At 47.7% G+C, this 18,409-nt stretch overlaps 1 protein-coding gene across 2 annotated transcripts in view; it reads left to right on the forward strand.

The window, feature by feature from the left end:
• The window catches only part of KCNJ6 (potassium inwardly rectifying channel subfamily J member 6), a 274,104-nt gene that overhangs the window by 180,458 nt on the left and 75,237 nt on the right, over positions 1–18,409 (forward strand). For both annotated transcript variants that reach the window (XM_020284777.2, XM_020284778.2), the window contains exon 3: positions 339–1,259. In XM_020284777.2, coding sequence (XP_020140366.1) covers positions 339–1,259 — 921 coding nt within the window. The remainder of the gene's footprint in view (positions 1–338; positions 1,260–18,409) is intronic.

Raw genomic sequence — 18,409 nt, forward strand, 5'->3', positions numbered from 1 at the left:
CCGTGCCACGACATCTCAGCTAGAGTGGGGAGACGTCCTTCTGTAAGAGCTGACTCAGTTAGAACTTGCTGGCAGGGAGACTATTTTGCAGCAATTAGCTCCCTCCTGGCAGGCAGGGTGGTGAAGTACTTACACAAGCTAGATCGAAGAGCACAGAAGTCCAAGTCAACCGGAGGCCTCCCCAGAGGGTACCACATAAAAATGGCTACTCTGTCTACTTTGTTTATAGCTACGCAAATGGCATTTGGTTCTACTACCCTACACAAAGCGTGTGGTCCCACTGCCCTCAAAGAGCCAGCATCTCATTTGGTTTTCTTTTCTTTTCTCCAAACCACCAGCTAACGTCCTGGAGGGCGACTCCATGGATCAGGATGTGGAGAGCCCTGTGGCCATTCACCAGCCAAAGTTGCCTAAGCAGGCCAGGGACGACCTGCCGAGACACATCAGCAGAGACCGGACCAAAAGGAAAATCCAGAGGTACGTGAGGAAAGACGGGAAGTGCAATGTGCACCACGGCAACGTGAGGGAGACCTACCGCTACCTGACCGACATCTTCACCACCCTGGTAGACCTAAAGTGGAGATTCAACCTGTTGATCTTCGTCATGGTTTACACAGTGACGTGGCTCTTTTTCGGAATGATCTGGTGGTTAATTGCATACATCCGAGGAGACATGGACCACATAGAGGACCCCTCGTGGACTCCCTGTGTCACCAACCTTAACGGGTTCGTCTCTGCTTTTTTATTCTCGATAGAGACAGAAACCACTATCGGTTATGGCTACCGGGTCATCACAGATAAGTGCCCGGAGGGAATTATTCTCCTCTTAATCCAGTCTGTGTTGGGATCCATTGTCAATGCATTCATGGTGGGATGCATGTTTGTGAAAATATCTCAGCCCAAGAAGAGGGCAGAGACCCTAGTCTTTTCCACCCACGCGGTGATCTCCATGCGGGATGGGAAACTGTGCCTGATGTTCCGGGTAGGGGACCTTAGGAATTCCCACATCGTGGAGGCTTCCATCAGAGCCAAGTTGATCAAATCCAAACAGACTTCAGAGGGGGAGTTCATCCCCCTGAACCAGACGGATATCAACGTAGGGTACTACACGGGGGATGACCGTCTGTTTCTGGTGTCACCGCTCATCATTAGCCACGAAATTAACCAACAGAGTCCTTTCTGGGAGATCTCCAAAGCCCAGCTGCCCAAAGAGGAACTGGAAATTGTGGTCATCCTAGAAGGAATGGTGGAAGCCACAGGTAAGACGTGCTGCCTCCTGGGACTTCTGTGGGGTAGATGCTCGTTCTAAACTAGACCTGACGTCCTTATTTATGACAAGCTTGAGAGTATAGAACCTTACTCACTATGGACCAAATCCCCTTGCTTCATGAAATAGTATGCCTATGTGTCCTATAACCTCAAGTATATCCACCGAGAAGTCTAACTATTTAGTTTTTAAAAGCCTTTTGGAAAATAAATTAATGAACAATGAAAAAATCACCATGTAGTATATTTTAAATTTCCAAATATTTACTTAAATTAAAATTTGATCTGTCTCTAAGTGCTTTTATTAAGCACTTTTTAAATGGCTTTAAACATTGCTAATTTAAATACTTGAGGTTATTCATTATCAAGTTAAGAGGGAGAAAGTCAAGCCTTTCAAAGGAAGCCTGACAAACTGCTTTAATAAAAATGCAATTTCATCCATTCACTGGGAGCCATTTGCAAGACCCATAGCATTGGGTGGTGTTTTGTTTTTTGGTTTTTTGGTATCATGTGCTCTCCTAACATCTGTCCACATTCTACTTCCCAAACTCCCAGTAGACATAATGCTACAGACCCATAAGTAACTCTAGCAGAAAAGAAGACAATTGCAGATCCATTCATCTTAATCCCATTGACTCTTCTGCTCCTCTGCAGTTACTGGCTAATCATTGGTGTGTTTTAGGGAAGGTGATTTGTTCTCAAAATAGAGAAAACGGTCTGTTTTTATTGAGGTCTGCACTCATATATGAACTTTACACATGTTACACATCCCAACAGGAAAGCAGCTTCTGCTCATAGTTATCTGTAATGTCCCCCAAAGAGCCACCAACTCTGAATTAGGCTATCTCAGTGCCTCACAGGAAATGTATAAACTAGAGCCCTAAGTCAGTGATTCCTTTACCTTTCTTCTATTTTATTTATTTTTTTCAGCATGTTATGGGGGTACAAATATTAAGGTTTCATATTGCCCTTGCCCCCCTTCCCCCTGGAATCAGAGCTTCAAGTGTGTCCATCCCCCAGTCGGTGCCCATCGCACTCATTGTGTTTGTATATACCCATCCCCTCCCCCCCACCTGCCCGACACCCAATAAATGTAATTCCTACGTGTCCACTTAGATGTTGGTCAATTAATACCAGTTTGCTGGTGAGTACATGTGGTGCTTGTTTTTCCATTCTTGGGATACTTCACTTAGTAGAATGGGTTCCAGCTCTACCCAGGAAAATACAAGAGGTGCTCTGTCACCATGGTTTCTTGTAGTTGAATAGTACTCCATGGTGTACATATACCACATTTTATTAATCCACTCATGTACTGATGGGTCTTCTGAGTTATTGATATTAGGCTTGCGGTCCTCCTTCATGATACAATCTGTCCTTCTGTGCCTTTTTAAGTCTTCAACTTGAGGCTCGGGGTTGGTTCCTGCTATCTGACAATGCATGACTGGCAGGCTGGCCCCGGGTTCTCCATCAGCCTGTAACAAGGGACCTAACCCAGGTTGTCCCTTTCAGAGGAAAGTCGTTGGTCCCGTCTTGCTACCTCCCCACACCTCACGGCGTTCCTCCTGCGGTGGTGTGAACTTTGCAGTAAGGTTGCCTAAATGTGGCAAACAATGAAATGTGAGCAAAGGGCTTTGCGTGGCGCAGGTGATGTGAGCGGTCTCCACGCAGAACAAAAGGAACAGGGACTGATCCGGACACTGGCTCTAAAGAATAACAAAGTAACTATTGTGAACAGCGCAGTAAGTGCTGATGTTCATAGGGCTAGCTGTGCCCTGAGCCTGATCTGGGGGTATCCTTGTGTGGCAATAGCCACGTGGGGGACAGGAGGAGGGGTGGCTGCGATTCCAGCAGGGAGCTCCGCTGCTTTCCCACACTGGAACTTCTCCAGCCTCCCCTGAGCACAGGGAGGGACTCTGGCTCCCCCTAGCGGTGGCCGCTGAGCTGCAGCCTCTGGCAGGATGAACTGACCACTCACCATGCAGTTTTTACATTGGATTCTCGCTGTAAATTTCCCCAATGGGACGTGAGGGAGGGCGGGGTTGCGTCTCTGAGCTCAGGAAGCAAAAAAAAAAAAAAAAAAAAAACACTGGGTCTGTACCCTCTGATTGCTGATGCTAATCTGATCTTCAAATTGCAGGAGCTAACCTTTGCGTTCCCTCAAACCAAAGCCCAGTCTCGAAAAATAAATGAATCTGGAGCAAGCAAATTATCTTCGTGAATTCTCCCCCAGGCACACCCTGTCGTCTTTCTGATGACAGCTCGCAATGAGTGAGAGTTTCCAAAGGCAGAAACATCGTTTTCTTAGTAATTAACAATGATACTTGCCTCTGAGCACTCCGCAGCCTTTCCATGGCTTTCTTGGAGAACACCGGGTAATCACCAGCAAAAACAATCAAAACTCTCGCCCCTCCACCTGGGAAAAGGCAGCCACTATTAATTCCCCCAGCCAAAAAAAAAGTTTTCTAATTTCTGGAAAGTGGGGGAGGGTGTTCTAGAAAGTTCTGGAGGTGTCTGGAGGCTGGACATGTCTTGGTCTTTTCCTCATGGGATGTGTATAACCCCGTACCTCCAGCAAAACTATCTCTTAAGCTTCAGCAGGATAGGTTTTCTTTGTGAATGAAAAGAACAATTGGGTTTTATGGATATTAACCAGACCCTTGGGTAGAAAAAAAATCCTTCAATGTATCAAACCCACAGTAAAAAAAAAAAAAAAAATGCAGACCAAATGCACAGAGGAAAATAAATTCACAAGACTCTAATTATTCATTGTAGTGCTGGACTGGGAGGAGCAGTGGAAACAGCAAGCTGACACAGAACAGCTTCCACTGCACTATTAGTTCTTGCAAAACCGTCTCGGTTGACCTTAAACTACTATGTTCAGGGGTCTCGGTCCACAGACGTCTTTCAAGGATGAGCGCCACACTGCAACCTTGACGCAGTGCCCTCTTCCTAGCATGCATGTCGCGGGCACATGGCGATCCCAATGTGGTGTTTTCCAGAGTCCTGGGTTGTCCTGCAGGCAGCTGGCCACCTGGGCCCTTCCGGCCGCTGGGAGCTGAGGCCCCCACAGGCTGGGGGCGCTCCGGGGACACCGTATTCCGACTCCAGCTGCACTGCAGAGTCCACTCCGATTTTAGATCGTGGAAGTTGGGCCCCTCGCAGGCAGGAAGTGAGCCCATCTTCCACGCCCCGGGGATCTCAGGGAAGATGGGCTCACACCCATGCAGAACAGGGCCGCATCCTCCACGGACAGCTCCGGGCTGGTCCTGCCTGAAGTCACAGGGATGTGCCAGGTGACCTTTCAAGAACCTTCCAGTCATGTGGCTCTATTTTTGAAAATGAATCAAACCCTGGAAAATTCTGACACCAGCCACCCAGACATCTAGGAGTTGGCCGTGTCTCATCTGCAAATATATTTTTAAAGGGGGCCGTTTATGTTCCTGACACATGGGCAATTTTGAGATAGTGATGTTTACAGAAGGTTTCGTAGCTACGTAAACAAACATGCTCAGCAGCTGTGGCGAATGTGCGTTAAAATAGTAAAGCATTCATATAGACTGTTATTTATAGAGGGCAAATGGGCCTCGAGGCAAGATGACAGCCACACAGCACCGGGCTTGCTGCCAGTCAGCTCCCACGACAGCCCTGCTGATTGATGAACTTCCACATTTACCCCCAGCGATTATGCAACTGTGACAGGCAGCCCTTTCCGACACCCCGGCAAACGTGCCTCGTTAGGATCAGTCCCCGTTGAGTCTTTGGGGGGGGTTAATGCTTTTTATTACCGAGTCTATAAAACGCACGCAAAACAGACCAACTAGTACCATTATTAACCTGTGTGCCCGTCGTTCACCCCCGATTTTGCCAGTTCATGACCACACTTGTTTCGTCTGCATCCCACCCACTCACGGCCCGGCAGCTTCGGGCCATCCCATCCGCAAATGTTTCAGGGTGTCGCTAAAAGATTAAGGACTCTTTTAAAAATGTAACTATGAGACCATTACGACACCTAAAATAATGACCAATAATGTCTTCAGATCCAATATCCACCAAGTGTTCAAATTTCCAATTCTCTCACAAACGTCATAATTTTTGTTTGTTTGTTTCCAATCAGCTTGTTTGAATCAGTATCCAAATAAGGTTAACGCGCTGTGATTGGTTGAGATCTGTAAGCCTCTTACAGTGCGTTCCCCTTTCATCTCTGGGTGTTTTTTTTTTAATTATTTCTGTCTATCCTGATAAGTTTTTCTTAAAGAAGAGAACTTCTGAAAGATTTAAATACTGCATAGAAAACGAGGGAAAGTGGGGAATGAAACATACCAGCTGACACTTTATGGACAAGGGCGCAGGGCTGACTGCCCAGAAGGCGCCACCTGTGGGTCACCAAGGAGAATGGCAGCATTCACCGGAAACAGGTGAGGGCACCTGTCCACCGTAGAAAATGTCAGTTCCATCCCTGGCATTATCCCCATGCAGAGAATTTAGTCCCATAAATCACATCACAGATCACAGGATTTTTGAGTTGGGAGGGATCTTTGCCCGTTTTACAGCTGAGGAGATGGAGGCCCAAGAAGATTAGTGGCTTCGCTAAGATCAAAAGCCACTGACAGAGCAGGAAGTTGAAAGCGAAGACCACTGACAATGGTGTCCATGTTCAGTGCTGTTTGCATTGGGACTGCTGCCGATTCCTGACGATTCTGTAGAGAAATGCACCTAAAAGAGACAACTGGTATTTAACGGGCAGGTGACTACTGTTAATATCAGTGTGCTCTCATCCCTCTTCTCCCATCACTAGTTCCTCTTTTTCCTTAAGGTTCCTCTGTTGGTTATCAATTCCATTTAAAATTCTCAAGAATTTTAACAACCATGTATCAAAATGAGATGTGCTATAAAACAGCACCACAATCGAAATTAAATAAGCATTGTCTACAAAAATACCCCTGGAAGAATGTGATGCTCTGTCAGGTCTGGATTTCCAAGTACCACTTTTCTTTGCCATAATCAAAGTGCCATAATAGGGAGAATATGAGACTACAAGAGTTTGAAAAGCTAAGATCATTGAAGGTTAACATCACGGTGCTCTTAACCTGTTTCTAGTAATGATATTTCATAGCCATTACATTTGTCAAATCTTATTTTCTCCTCTTAATAAGTTACACTAATCCCTCCATTGGCAAGCCATTATCTCTGGATTTATCATTTTTCTCTTAAGAGCTATAACCCCAATCACCTAACCTGGGGAAAGAGTTCATTGATGAGATTGAAATGCTAAGAACTTGAGTGAAAATCTTCACAGAGGTATCTTCCCGGTAAATCTCTATACAGAGTTATTTTTTTTTAATTCAAAGACATGCATGTATTTTGCCTAGGTTTAAATCTGCCATCCATTAAATCAAGAAATCCAGCTATCCTTCCCTTTTTGAGCATTGGGTTCAATGCATTTATTCAGGGCTTCCTTCCAAAATGTCTGCTTCACTATAATATATCTAAGTAGTGTCACTGGCTGAGTAAAAACTGATGACAACTGCTCCCCAAATATGTAAACTCTCTGTAATCCTCAGCAGCTTGAGAACACTGTGTTCTGGTTCACCAAATGTCCTAACAATCTCATGTTGGATGCTACAGAGCACACAATAGAATCTTAAATTTTTCCACCACTTTCTCCAAAAGAAAGAACATGATACGAGACCTAATGTTACAACTCTATTAAACATTCCCATAAATAGAAGGCCAGGCATCAGAGTAGCTATATATTACTGTGGTTGTAAAGACCAAAAATTGTTCATTATTAAAACACCAGTATTAGAAAATCCACGGTTCTTCCTTTTCCAAATGAGCCATGAGGAACCACTAAAATAGACCGTCAGTGACGATCTCCCAAAATACACAACATAGAATTTAAACCCAAGACAAAATTGGACTGGCATCTAAAAGTTAGCTCTGACCCACACGCTAAAGTCAATGCTCACCCTGGAAAGAAACAGCGCCATTCAAATTAGGAGATGAGTGTCCAATAGTGTGAAGCCTCTAATTAGCATATCCTTAAATAAATAGAGCTTTATTATTTCCTAGGGCATCTGGTAATATGAGTGCTGACAGCAGGCTGCCCGTGAAGCAGTTCTCCCCGACAATTTCTAATGACCAGAAGAGGATCATTAGGGAAAGCCACGCAAATTATTCACACACACACACACACACACACACACACACACACACACCTGCTAAAGAGCTCAGCAGCCGGAGGTGCTGCTTCTCCAGCTAACCAGACCCTTGCTCCACTGTGGCACCCGCAACCATGCCTGATCTCGTTTGTTGAATTAATTTCTTAGTAAGCTGCTGATTCTCCCTCGGAGACAGCTCAGTGCCTCTGTGCCTCTGCGTGTTGTTCGTAGCATCAGCCCATCCTGGGCTCATCAGACCACAGCTGCCCCCGTCATCGGTTCCCGTGACCTCTCTCTGTCTCGGTTCCTTCAGCTCTAAGATGGGCACGGTAATGGTACCTACCTCGCCTTTCCACCTCCCGAATTCCATGAGAGCAGACCGTTTCTTCCCCCGTGGACCACACAGGTGGAAAACAATGAAGAGCAAAGCTTTGCGGGGACAGGAAGCCAGGCAGTCAGAGGCCCGACACTAGCAAGCAGCCCCACTGTCCCCAGGGACCTTGCAGCTGGTTGCCAGGACAGAATGACAAATGACTCCCCTCTGAAGCCACTGGGAATAGTCAAAGCAGCACATGCTAACCTGTGGCTGCCAGGGCCAAGCAAAGCACAAAGCGCAGCGCAAGAGTAAAAGCCGGCCGGGCCTCTGCCCCAGCTACCTGCCGTGAATTACAAATTGATGGGATCTGAATTAATGAGGATCGCTGGACTCAGCCAGAAAGGGCTTTGCGTTTCTATAGATAGTAACATCTCATCCTTACAATTTCTGCCGAAAGTGGACATGCATGTAGATTACTCTCCGGTCTTCTGAGGCAACTCCCTGGTGAGGACAAAACTAATAGTTCACATTTGGAAACAACGTTTCTATGTTCCCAATCCCCCTCCTAGATTTTTCATAAGAATGCTGAGGTATCAGCTGGTGTCCCAATTTAGAAAATGCACTTTTGTGCTGTTTGTTCAACTCAACTAAATAATATTTATTTACATTAATTCATCAGAGATATTTCTGCTGTAAAGTATAGATACGCTTCAACCAAGTAGACAGGAAATGTGAATTTCTATATAGCAAGTTCATTATGCTGTGTACAAAGAATGAACGATAGAGATACTGTATCTGTCTGCTTTGCCCAAGTCACGCTGCAGTAACAAACAGCCCCAAAGGCTTACAACAGGGAAGGTTTATGTCTCAGTCACACGCCGATGTGTGATGTCTTCTTCCCACTTGTAATGGGAGTGCACGTCACAGTGAAAATTCTGTCATCCTGGACCCTTGTCTGGCCTTGCCATGTCACCTGGGACACAGAGCATGACTGAGAAATGACCTTATGTTAAGTTAAGCCACTGAAATTTGGGTTGTTTGTTTCCGCAGTAAAATCTAGTCTGTCTTACCTGACATAAAATGTCACGTGAACATTTTATAAAGTTTGCTATCCTATATTGCCAAGTGCACCAGACTTGCCAGGAAATGAACTTTTCCTTTCTCCTTTAAATTCTCTCTACACTGGTTAAGATTTTGAGGTCAGAATCCAAATTCTGTGTCCACTCTTGACTGCCCTGTGATTGTCCACATCACTTTCCTTAACTTCTCCAAATATTTTCTTGCATTCTGAAAAAACAGGAATTATACTTGTACCCACAGAAAGATTCCATGAGATAACATGTGCAAATCCTTCATCATGGGGCCTGGCGCATAGTAAAAAGTGCTCAGTGTAGAGAGTGAATCTATGATTCTGTGAATCGTACTGTTCTCATAGCTGCCATTCATTTGGTGTCTTCTGGATGCTGATTGTCTTATCAGATGCTTTGCGTGGATCATTTTCAATCTTCGAAACAGTTCAAATGTAGGTACCATTTCCGTTTAACACATCAGGCGGTTGGGTCTTGGGTGGGGGGTTGAGAAGAGTAACTTGCCCAAGGCCACCCAGCTGGTGAAGTGGGAGAGCCAGGATACAGTCTCAGGCCGCCCTCTATCCCCATCCACCTGCCCATTGCCTCCTGGAGCAGCCCAGGACACAAAGACTTACAGACCTCCAAGGTAGTGGTTATGGATTATGTTCATTCACGCACTGAAAGTTACAGCTCAGCGATATATTATCTCTTCATTGCTGGCCTTGGCTTTCCCAACAGGCTCACCTTGCCTGACTTGGGGGGGGGGGGCAGGTAGGGGCAATCCGCTCTTGCATAACGGTTGGCATCGAGTCTCTTGAAAGGACGGCCAACCGGCTCACACTCTCCAATTCTACCCAATTCGATGTCATCAGGTGACTGTGCCAACTGAAGCTCTGGGCCAGCCCCGTCCCCAATGGCCTGGTGCCATGCCGTGTATAACCCAAAGTGCAACCAAGCGGCTAGCTTATAAGCCCTTGGGGGAGGAAAAAATAAAGTTTAACATTGAAAGGGAAAAATCAATTTTGACTATGAACTCTCTGCCAGAAAGCACTGTAATAAAAAGATGTAGGCTTTGATCAGCCTAATTAAACCCTTTCTGGGGTTTCCATTTCACTGCGAAACATTCAGCAAGACCCTTTTGGGGAGATGGTGATGATGATGATGATGATGATGATTCTCCAGTCACTGAGGCCATCCTTGGGAGATTTTAATGAAGCACCTGCTGAGTGAATACATTCCCTTTCACATCTTCTCAAGCATGCTCTATATAGGGTGAATATTACTGGAAATCTGTGAAAGCTGATGGGTAGTGGAGGGTTGATAGATGAGATTAGAGAAAAGCATGCAATAGGAGCATGGAGAAGCCCAGACTGTAAAGACTGAGTCTGAAATAAACTAAGGCCACATCCACAACTTAGAAAACTAAAGTAATATTTTTAAAAAGTAGGCTTTTGTTTGCTTAAGATACTCAGTAATACGTACTGTGTCCCCAAACAAAGTCGAAAAAGGTGTGCAACCTAAGGGGACAAAATTGTTACTGGTCCGTGATTCCTACAGAAACTCTTACGAATTCACAAGGTCCAACATGGGGCAAGAAAGATTTCCAACATCTCCCCTGAGTCTTTCCAGCATGGTTCCTTTGTGTTCACCCAAAGGGACTGCAGCATGGTCAGACTGGCCGGCAGACCCTGTGCCACCCCCTGCCCCCAAGGCTAGGGGACGAAGTTAAGCCAAGCACAGATGGGTCACGACTGCCTGTGAGGAGGAAAGCAGCTTGACCGGCCACCAGCAGATCAGGCCATGAGTAGGGGAGGGCAGGGCTGGGTTTCCAACACAGCTGCACAGCCTCCACTGCTGGGGGGTCTGGCCCAGAGTCCCACCTGGGGCTGGTGGAGGAATTAGCAAAAGCCTCATCTGCAGCTGGAAATGCCCACCTGACATCGAAGAGGCTCACTGTGTGCTCTCTGAGTTCCCATGTCAGCAAGGCAAGGTGTCCCCTACTGCCACACTGAAAGGTGGAAACATACAGTGGCATCTCTTCCCTTGGGTGCTGTCTGACACATACTCTACCAGGTGTGAGGGGCCATCGCATGAATGGTGAGCACCCACAACCCAGGAGAACGGGCCCCCCAGGAAGGGGGGTCAGAGAGGGTGTTAGATTTTCTATGCACTTGCCTTCAGGGGGTACTGGTCACATGTCCCGCCCTAGGGTCTCTTCTTACGATGGCATGACATCCACAGCTGGATCCAAGGAGTAAGCATTTAAATTCAAATGTTTGGTCTGTCTTCTCACCCACCATGCCCATGATTTCTGCTTTCTTCTCTGTGTTCAATCCTCCAAAACCACCTCTCCCTTAGAAAACTGCACAACTGAGAAAATAGAAGCCGTCAGGCTGGAATAGTCACACGTTCTCATGGCCACGTCTACACCCCACCCAGGCCCTTCTCTCTGCTCCTCCCTCCCGCCACTGAGGAACCCTGTCCCGCCAGGCGCCAGCCCCGGGCCCACCCCCGCAGCCTCTCCAAGACTCCTTGACGGCAACCGTCCTCCATCACGAATTTTTTGTTCCTGATGGTTCATATCTGCCAACATGAAACCGTTTTCCAATATCTACCATCTTAAAGAACAAAGAAACTAAACAGCACTACACTTCTCTTGATGCCATGTCGCATTCTGGCACTGCCCCCTTTCTCAGCCTCCCTTCCTGTGTGACTTATGGAAAGAACCGACATCTCCATTGCCACTGTCTTCTTGCCCACCTCAGACGGACCTCAATTCCCAGCACGCCACCGAAACTCGCCAGCAAGGTCCACCTGCCGCTCCAAGACTCCTGTGTCCCCTCTTCCCCACCTCCCTCTCCAGCCCTTCCTTCCTTCCCGGCATTTGTGACCCACCCCCTCTGCTCTCCCTCCTCCCCCGTGAGCGCCTCTCCACTCCCCTCTGCCAGCCATTTCTCCCCGTCCCCAACCCCCAGAGCACCTTCCATCCGACCCCTGTTCTCCGTGTTCCCTCTCAGCGACCTCAGCCAGGCTCTGGGCTTTAATTACTGTCTTTTTCTATGTGACACCAAGTTTCCCCCTCTGGTCCAGCCTCTGCCCTGAGCTCTGCACTCACAGACCCAAGCAGGTACTTGGGTCCCCATTCACGTGCCTAACAAGCTCCCATCACCAATGCGGCCGGAGCTTTGAAACTACAGCTTTCCCAGCTTTCCCGGAGCCCGTTCCCTCCCCGTCTTCCCCACGTTCGTAAATGTCATCATCAGCCATACGGTGACTTGAGTCCAAAACTGCAGCATCATCCTAGATTCGTCTCGTTCCCTTCCTGTGGAAGTCCTATGGGCACTGTGTCCCTACAGCTGCCACTCCGGAGTAAGCTGGCATCACACGGAGGTGATGACGTTCAGCTGGTCTCCTTGCCGACGGCCGCCCTGCAAAATCCCACTTGGCAGGTGACAGCCAGAGCACTCCCAGTAGGATATACCTTTCCGAGCGAGTCACTTCCCTTTCCTCAAGCCCTCCCTGTGGACGCCCACCGCACCTGGCAAATCCGATTCCTTGCTGGATCTTACTAGACCCCCTGGCCCGGCCCCCGCCAGCTGGTCCTACTGTCCCCAGCCGCTTACCTGCCTGACTCATGCTGCAGCCACCTGGGGGTTCAGCTGCGAGCACAGACATCTCGCTCAGCCAGGCCTTCCCCGACCGCCCCACAGAAACCAGCGTTCCGCTCACTGTGTGTCCAGCAGACGCTATCTCATTAATTCGATTATTAGCAATTAGAATGGAAGCCCCATCAGAGCAATACCTCGCCTCGCTCGTTGCTGTGCGCCCAGTACCCAGAACAGTTCCCAAACCACAGCAGGCACTGGAAAAATAAGTAGGTACAGAATAAATGCATGGAGGAATGAATGAGTGAAGTATCTCGTATGGTCACAAATCCGATTGGTCCCTAAGCACGCAGAAAGGAAGTCAGGAGTCATTTAAAATTGCCTCAATAAAACCCCCAAAGATCGCCCTGGTCTTGGTCAGGCTTGGTCTATATACCTCTACCCACCTCCTCCTCCCCGTCTCCTTCGAGGCACCCTTCTTCCGCCTGCCTCTTAAAATCTCGGTGGCTGCCCCGGACTCTGGGCCCTCCTTGCTTCCCTTCTGCACCTTCTCCCAGAGCAACCTCTCCCTGCCTCAGGGCATCACTCCATCTGCATACAGGTGGTTCCCTCAGGTGCAGCCTCGCACCTGCCTCCTGAGCTACAGAGCCAGGCAGCCAACTGTGTCCTGGACATCTGCATCCGGATGGCTCTCAGGTCCCTTAAATATAGCTTGCCTTAAACTCAGACCCACTCCCTCTCCTGTATTCCACGCCTTCATGAATGGAATCTCTTGCCTCCTAGTTGCCCAGGCTGGAGACCTGGCTGTCCTCTCATGCTCTTCCCTCCCTTGTGCTCTGCAGTGCAACTATTTGTTCCGCAATCCCTGGGCTGCTGCTGGACCCTAGGAAAAGGCATCCTGCCTCAAGACACTCTACTGCCATCTGCTGGGAAATCTGTGTAAAACATAGACATCTGTACCCCTTAGATGTAGTGAGTTGTGCAGTGTACAACCCACACAACCATATGAGGCAGCCCTGGCTAAGCTCGTCCATTCCGTCTCATACCTGTCTCTAGTACCCACTCCCCTCCAGCGTCTTGGCCACTGCGCTGGTTCACACCACCGTGCCGTCCCCCTGGACTATTACCATGCTCCCATACTGGTCTCCCTGACTGCAGCCTTTCATTTGTGTAACCCCTCTCCTCATGGTCGTCAGAACAAACTTTGTAACATACGGATCCCATCCTCCCCTCACTCCCCCGCTCAAACATTCTCAGCAGCTTCCGAGGAGATAAAGAATAAGGACCGACCACCTCTGCACGTCACAGACTTGCCACCTGTGCAGGTGCCCTGTCCTCTGCTCCACTGAACGCCTGAACACGCGGTGGGTCATTTCAGCTCTGGCCTGCACACGTGCTATGACTTGATCCCTGCCTGGAACACCCTCTTCCACTGACCATCTAGCTACTCCTACTCACCCACCAAATCTCCCTGTAAATGCTGCCCCTTATGGAACCTTCCAGACTGCGTAGCAGATTCAAAAGTCCCCCTGCTCTGCTGCGCTGCATTTCTACAAATCCCCATGATGTCTTGTGTGTGAGACCCATGTGGGTGTCCCCAACAGAAGTGACATTTTTAAGGGTAAAGATTTTGCCCTTTTTCCCCCCTCTTCCCAACAAGTAGCACAATCTGGCATGGCAGGAGCTCAATAAAAAGATGAAAAAATAACTGATTTTAAAAAAAACAGGTTTGGCCTTTCTGAAATGTCTCAGTCTTTCTGAAGGGTTTCCTTTCCTCCTGCCTGGTGTTCTCTGGGCTCTACCAGGAGCCAAGGGCAACATCTGGCTTCCTTGTGAAGGTTGTCATGGCACTGAGTTTAAAAGTTACAGATATTATGTTACTAAAAGAGTCTGTGTATTCTATAAGATCCTTTTCCCACCCAATATTCACCCTGCGTCTTATAAACTCCATCCAACATAAACACAGAGAGTTTAAAGGAGGGGTCCAAAATGTAAACTTGTCCCCAGAATTGAGTCTCAGAATTACATATAAAGCTCTGCCAAGTAGAAATATCTCTGCACCCCCTTTTTCAGTGGGTCCAGTCCAACAGGGACCCTCCAGGGCCAGGAGGCTGGGCTCCAGGGGCAGCCGTCCCTCAGGGCATGTAGGTCACCTAGTCACATGCACAGAGAGTCCCTTTGATGGTACCCAGTTTTGCAGGCAAATCTCCTCCCCTCCCCAGAGGAACAAGCAAGGCTCTCAGAAGAGCAAAACACGGGGAGAGTTTGTAATCCGTCAACAAAGAACATCTGTCTCTGCACAACCCTTCCCCAGCACAGTGACGAAGGAGTGGTGAGACTGAGGGGTGTCTCTGTAGCTTTCTAGAAGGCCTTTCTAAAGGTGAAACAGGCAAGCGGGCCCAGGCTGAGGGCTCCTCAGTCTGCAGGCAAGGATCTTCCAGAGCCTTCCATGCACCTGGCACTGTGCAAAGATAAAAAGGACGCAGTCCTGCCCTTGAGGGCCTGGCAGTTGAGAGCAGGGCTTCAGCGAAGGACTTTCTGTGAAGGGCCGGATAGCAAAGGTTTTAGGCTTCGTGGACGGTCTCTGCCCCATGACTCGTCGCTGCCGAGCGATGTGGAAGCTGCCACAGGCAACCGGCTACAAAATGGGCGTGGCCGTAAATCCCCGTAAAAGTGTGTTTATGGACACAAGTCATTTTCACGGTTCATAAAATATTATTCTTGTTTGGATTTTTTCAACCATTTAAAAATGTCGAAACCACTTTGAGCTCTCTCCTGTTCTGGACGACGAGTCTGACATTAAAACAAATGCAACCCAATGCCACGGGGAACGATGTATAGAGGAGGAACGTCTTACATGCGGACAGGGGCCATCAGAAGACCACGAGCGCCCCTGCCGTGCTCCCGGCCATAACTTCACGGTGGATGTGCCCCGTGATGGCGGCCACACAGCGGCAAGGACGCCCCGTGCTCCACTGGGGAAGCAGCGGCCAAGTGGTGATGAAAGCACTTGTATTTGCACGTGGCATTTGCATTCTCCCTGAGTGAGAGCATACTGGGGAGCAGAGATTCCTGACCTTTGGGAGGAAGCTAAAATTGAACTTCACGCAGAGACGCCGCAGTAAACAGTACTATTATTAACATCCTGTTTTCAAAGAAAAAGCTAAAAGAACACGAGCATCTTTGGCTAATGAATATTTGCATTGATGCTTGCACTTCCTTTTCTGTTTGCTCAGTGTTTCTTTGGGGGGGAAAGTACTCCCTCTACTTAGAGTTCCCTGACTCTTCCCACAGCAGCATTTATTCTTAATATCAATGCATTTGGAGGTTGAATGTCCTAAATTCCATCCGCCTGGAAAGAGCCTTTCTTCGTCCAAACTCCCCTCTGTCCTCACCTCCATCTGCTTAGGAGGCAGGGCGTAACTGACAGTAATCTGCCATCCCCAATGACACCATGAATCACACATCCACACGACACAACCCTGCACGCTCCACCGGGCAGTTATGGGGCATGTCCCTGCAGAAAGGCCTCCTTGAGAAACTCTCTGGTAATGCCTCTGAGCTTACAGACCAGCTATTGTCACTGCAGCTCCCAAGTGACATGGTGTAACTTTGCCGTCACAGGCCCAACCAAACACCGTAGCTGGAAAGACCTCACGAAGACGCAAGGACAGGCTTTGGCTATGTTCCTATCTAATCCCAGGATCTCGAATCAGAATAATTGTAACAAACGGTTGAGTAGCAGTAGCACCTGTGAAATTTCCTACATAAAAATCGTTCTCCCTGGCACACGCCTTCACTGGGAAACACACACTGGGGTCCTCTGGTTCTGTCCGGGTTGGTGGCTGTGCTCTGTCTTTCTCACACGGCTTTCTGTGGCTCGGTGACATCTTTCCAGGTAGACTCTAAGCTACGAGTGGTAAAAACCCCCGCAGGGGTGAGGACCTGTGGCCTCAAGACCACATGTGGCCCTGCAGATCCCCAATGCAGCTCCTCAACCAAATCCAAACTTCACAGAACAAATCCCTTTATTAAAAGGGTTTGCTCTGTAAAATTTGGATTCGGTCTAAAGGCCGCACTCAAGGATCTGGAAGGGCCCACCCCTACTCTTACGGACTTCTCTCCCGGCTCCCCTTGGCACCATGCCGAGCACAGGAAGAACACAGTGCCTGTTGGTGACAGCTTGGGGGACCTGTCAAGGTGCCTCCTGGCCTAACTCTGTGGATCCCAACCATGCTAGAGTTCGTGGATGACAATTTGACAGGTGAATCTGGCCATGAAGTTCAACACAGCTAGCCCATTTTGGATCATAACATTGACCCCACGCACCATGCCAGATCAGCATTTAGGGCAGAAGGAACAAGCTTCTGAAATTCCCCACATTTGCCTCATCATTCTCACTGGATATAGACGCAGAGGCAGACACAGATGTGGATGCAGGTGTGGTGTTGGTGCTCTCTTAATCACTTTTTACCGCTACATTCTTTAGTGTAGATTATGCAAAAGTGAAGGCAGTCTTACAAAACCACAGATCAAAATAAGGAAGTGGATATTGATACAGTGTTATTAACCAATCTACAGACTTGATTCTGCTTTTGTCAATTTTTCCATTGTTTCTCTTATAGTCAAAGAAAATCCAAGTCATACTTGTTGTCATCTCTCTTAATCTTCTGTCATCTAGTGGAGCTCTTCTTTCTCCTTCATGACATTAGCTTTTTTTGAAGAATATAAGCCAGTTACATTGTAGAATGTCTCTCAACTTGAGTTTTCCTAATGCGTTTCCATGATTAGACTCGGCGTATGTGTTTTGGGCAAGAAGACAACAGAGGTGGTGCTGTGTCCTTCTGGGTGCCTCGTATCAGGGGAACATAGTGTTGGGTTTTCCCGTTGGGTGATGGTAACGTCAGTCTTATTTTTCACTTTGAAACAAGTACCTTCTTGGCTAGATACTTTGAGACCCTTTGAGAATGTCCTATTCCTCCTCAAAGTTTTATTTTAGCATCCACTGATGATTCTTGCCTGAATCAATTATTCCTATAATGGTTACCAAACAGTGACCTTCTTAACTCCACAGCTCTTTCTACATTCATGTGTTGGCTTTCCACCATAAGCAGAGCTTTTTCCCTCCCTTACTATTTATTTATATCAGAATGAACTCATTGATTCTTATTTTATTGAGTGGGTTACCATCTGCTACTATCATTATTTATTTGTGATGCTCAAATTATCCCATGTTTGGCCAGTGGGATCTCCTTCTAGAGGCTCCTTGTCCTTTGAACATTTCCTCACCATCATTTTTTGTGCTCTTCTCTTTTTTCTAGAACAAAAAAAAAAAAAAACGTTATAGGTTCACCTGGAACATTTCCAGCTCTGGAATCAGACATTTCTCCAAATATTCCTGATTCCTCTTGGTAGAGAATGGTCTCTTTAGAGGCCAAGACCTGGGGGCACTAGGTGGGCTCAAGCAGATATTTATTATTAGGCCATTCAGCTTACAAAAGAGAAGGTCAGTTCTGGCCCAGCTCAGCTGGCTGCTAGGTGCATGTATCTGAACTCAACTGGCAGCTCAAATGCTGCCCTCCAGAAACTCGTCAGGGAGAAATCCCAAGTTCATCACCTCCAACGTTTATCAGAAAGTTGGTCTGGGGTAAAAACACATAGGGAGGTCTATGCAAGGTCACACAGTCCCTGCCTTCTTACAGAGAGCTGCAAACCCAGCCTTGGCAACTGCAGGCAGAGCAAAGAGCCATCTTGTACTTAGAAGCCCACTACAGAAGCTTTTTATTGCACTGAACAATGTAAAACCAGCCATGTGAACCTGACCCTGTGTCTGCTAGAAGGCGGTGTTGACACACCCACTGGCCAGCTTGTTGCAAACTCTCAGGAGAAATTTCTTCATGTCACAGAACTGAGAATACTTGGGCTTTGGCTTAGCTGTTGATTTCCTTTTGTGTGATGGAAGCTGTAAGTTCTGTAACCAGCCAGGCCCCC

The sequence above is a fragment of the Microcebus murinus genome, chromosome 1 (assembly GCF_040939455.1).
Source record: "Microcebus murinus isolate Inina chromosome 1, M.murinus_Inina_mat1.0, whole genome shotgun sequence".
Taxonomy (NCBI): Eukaryota; Metazoa; Chordata; class Mammalia; order Primates; family Cheirogaleidae; genus Microcebus; species Microcebus murinus.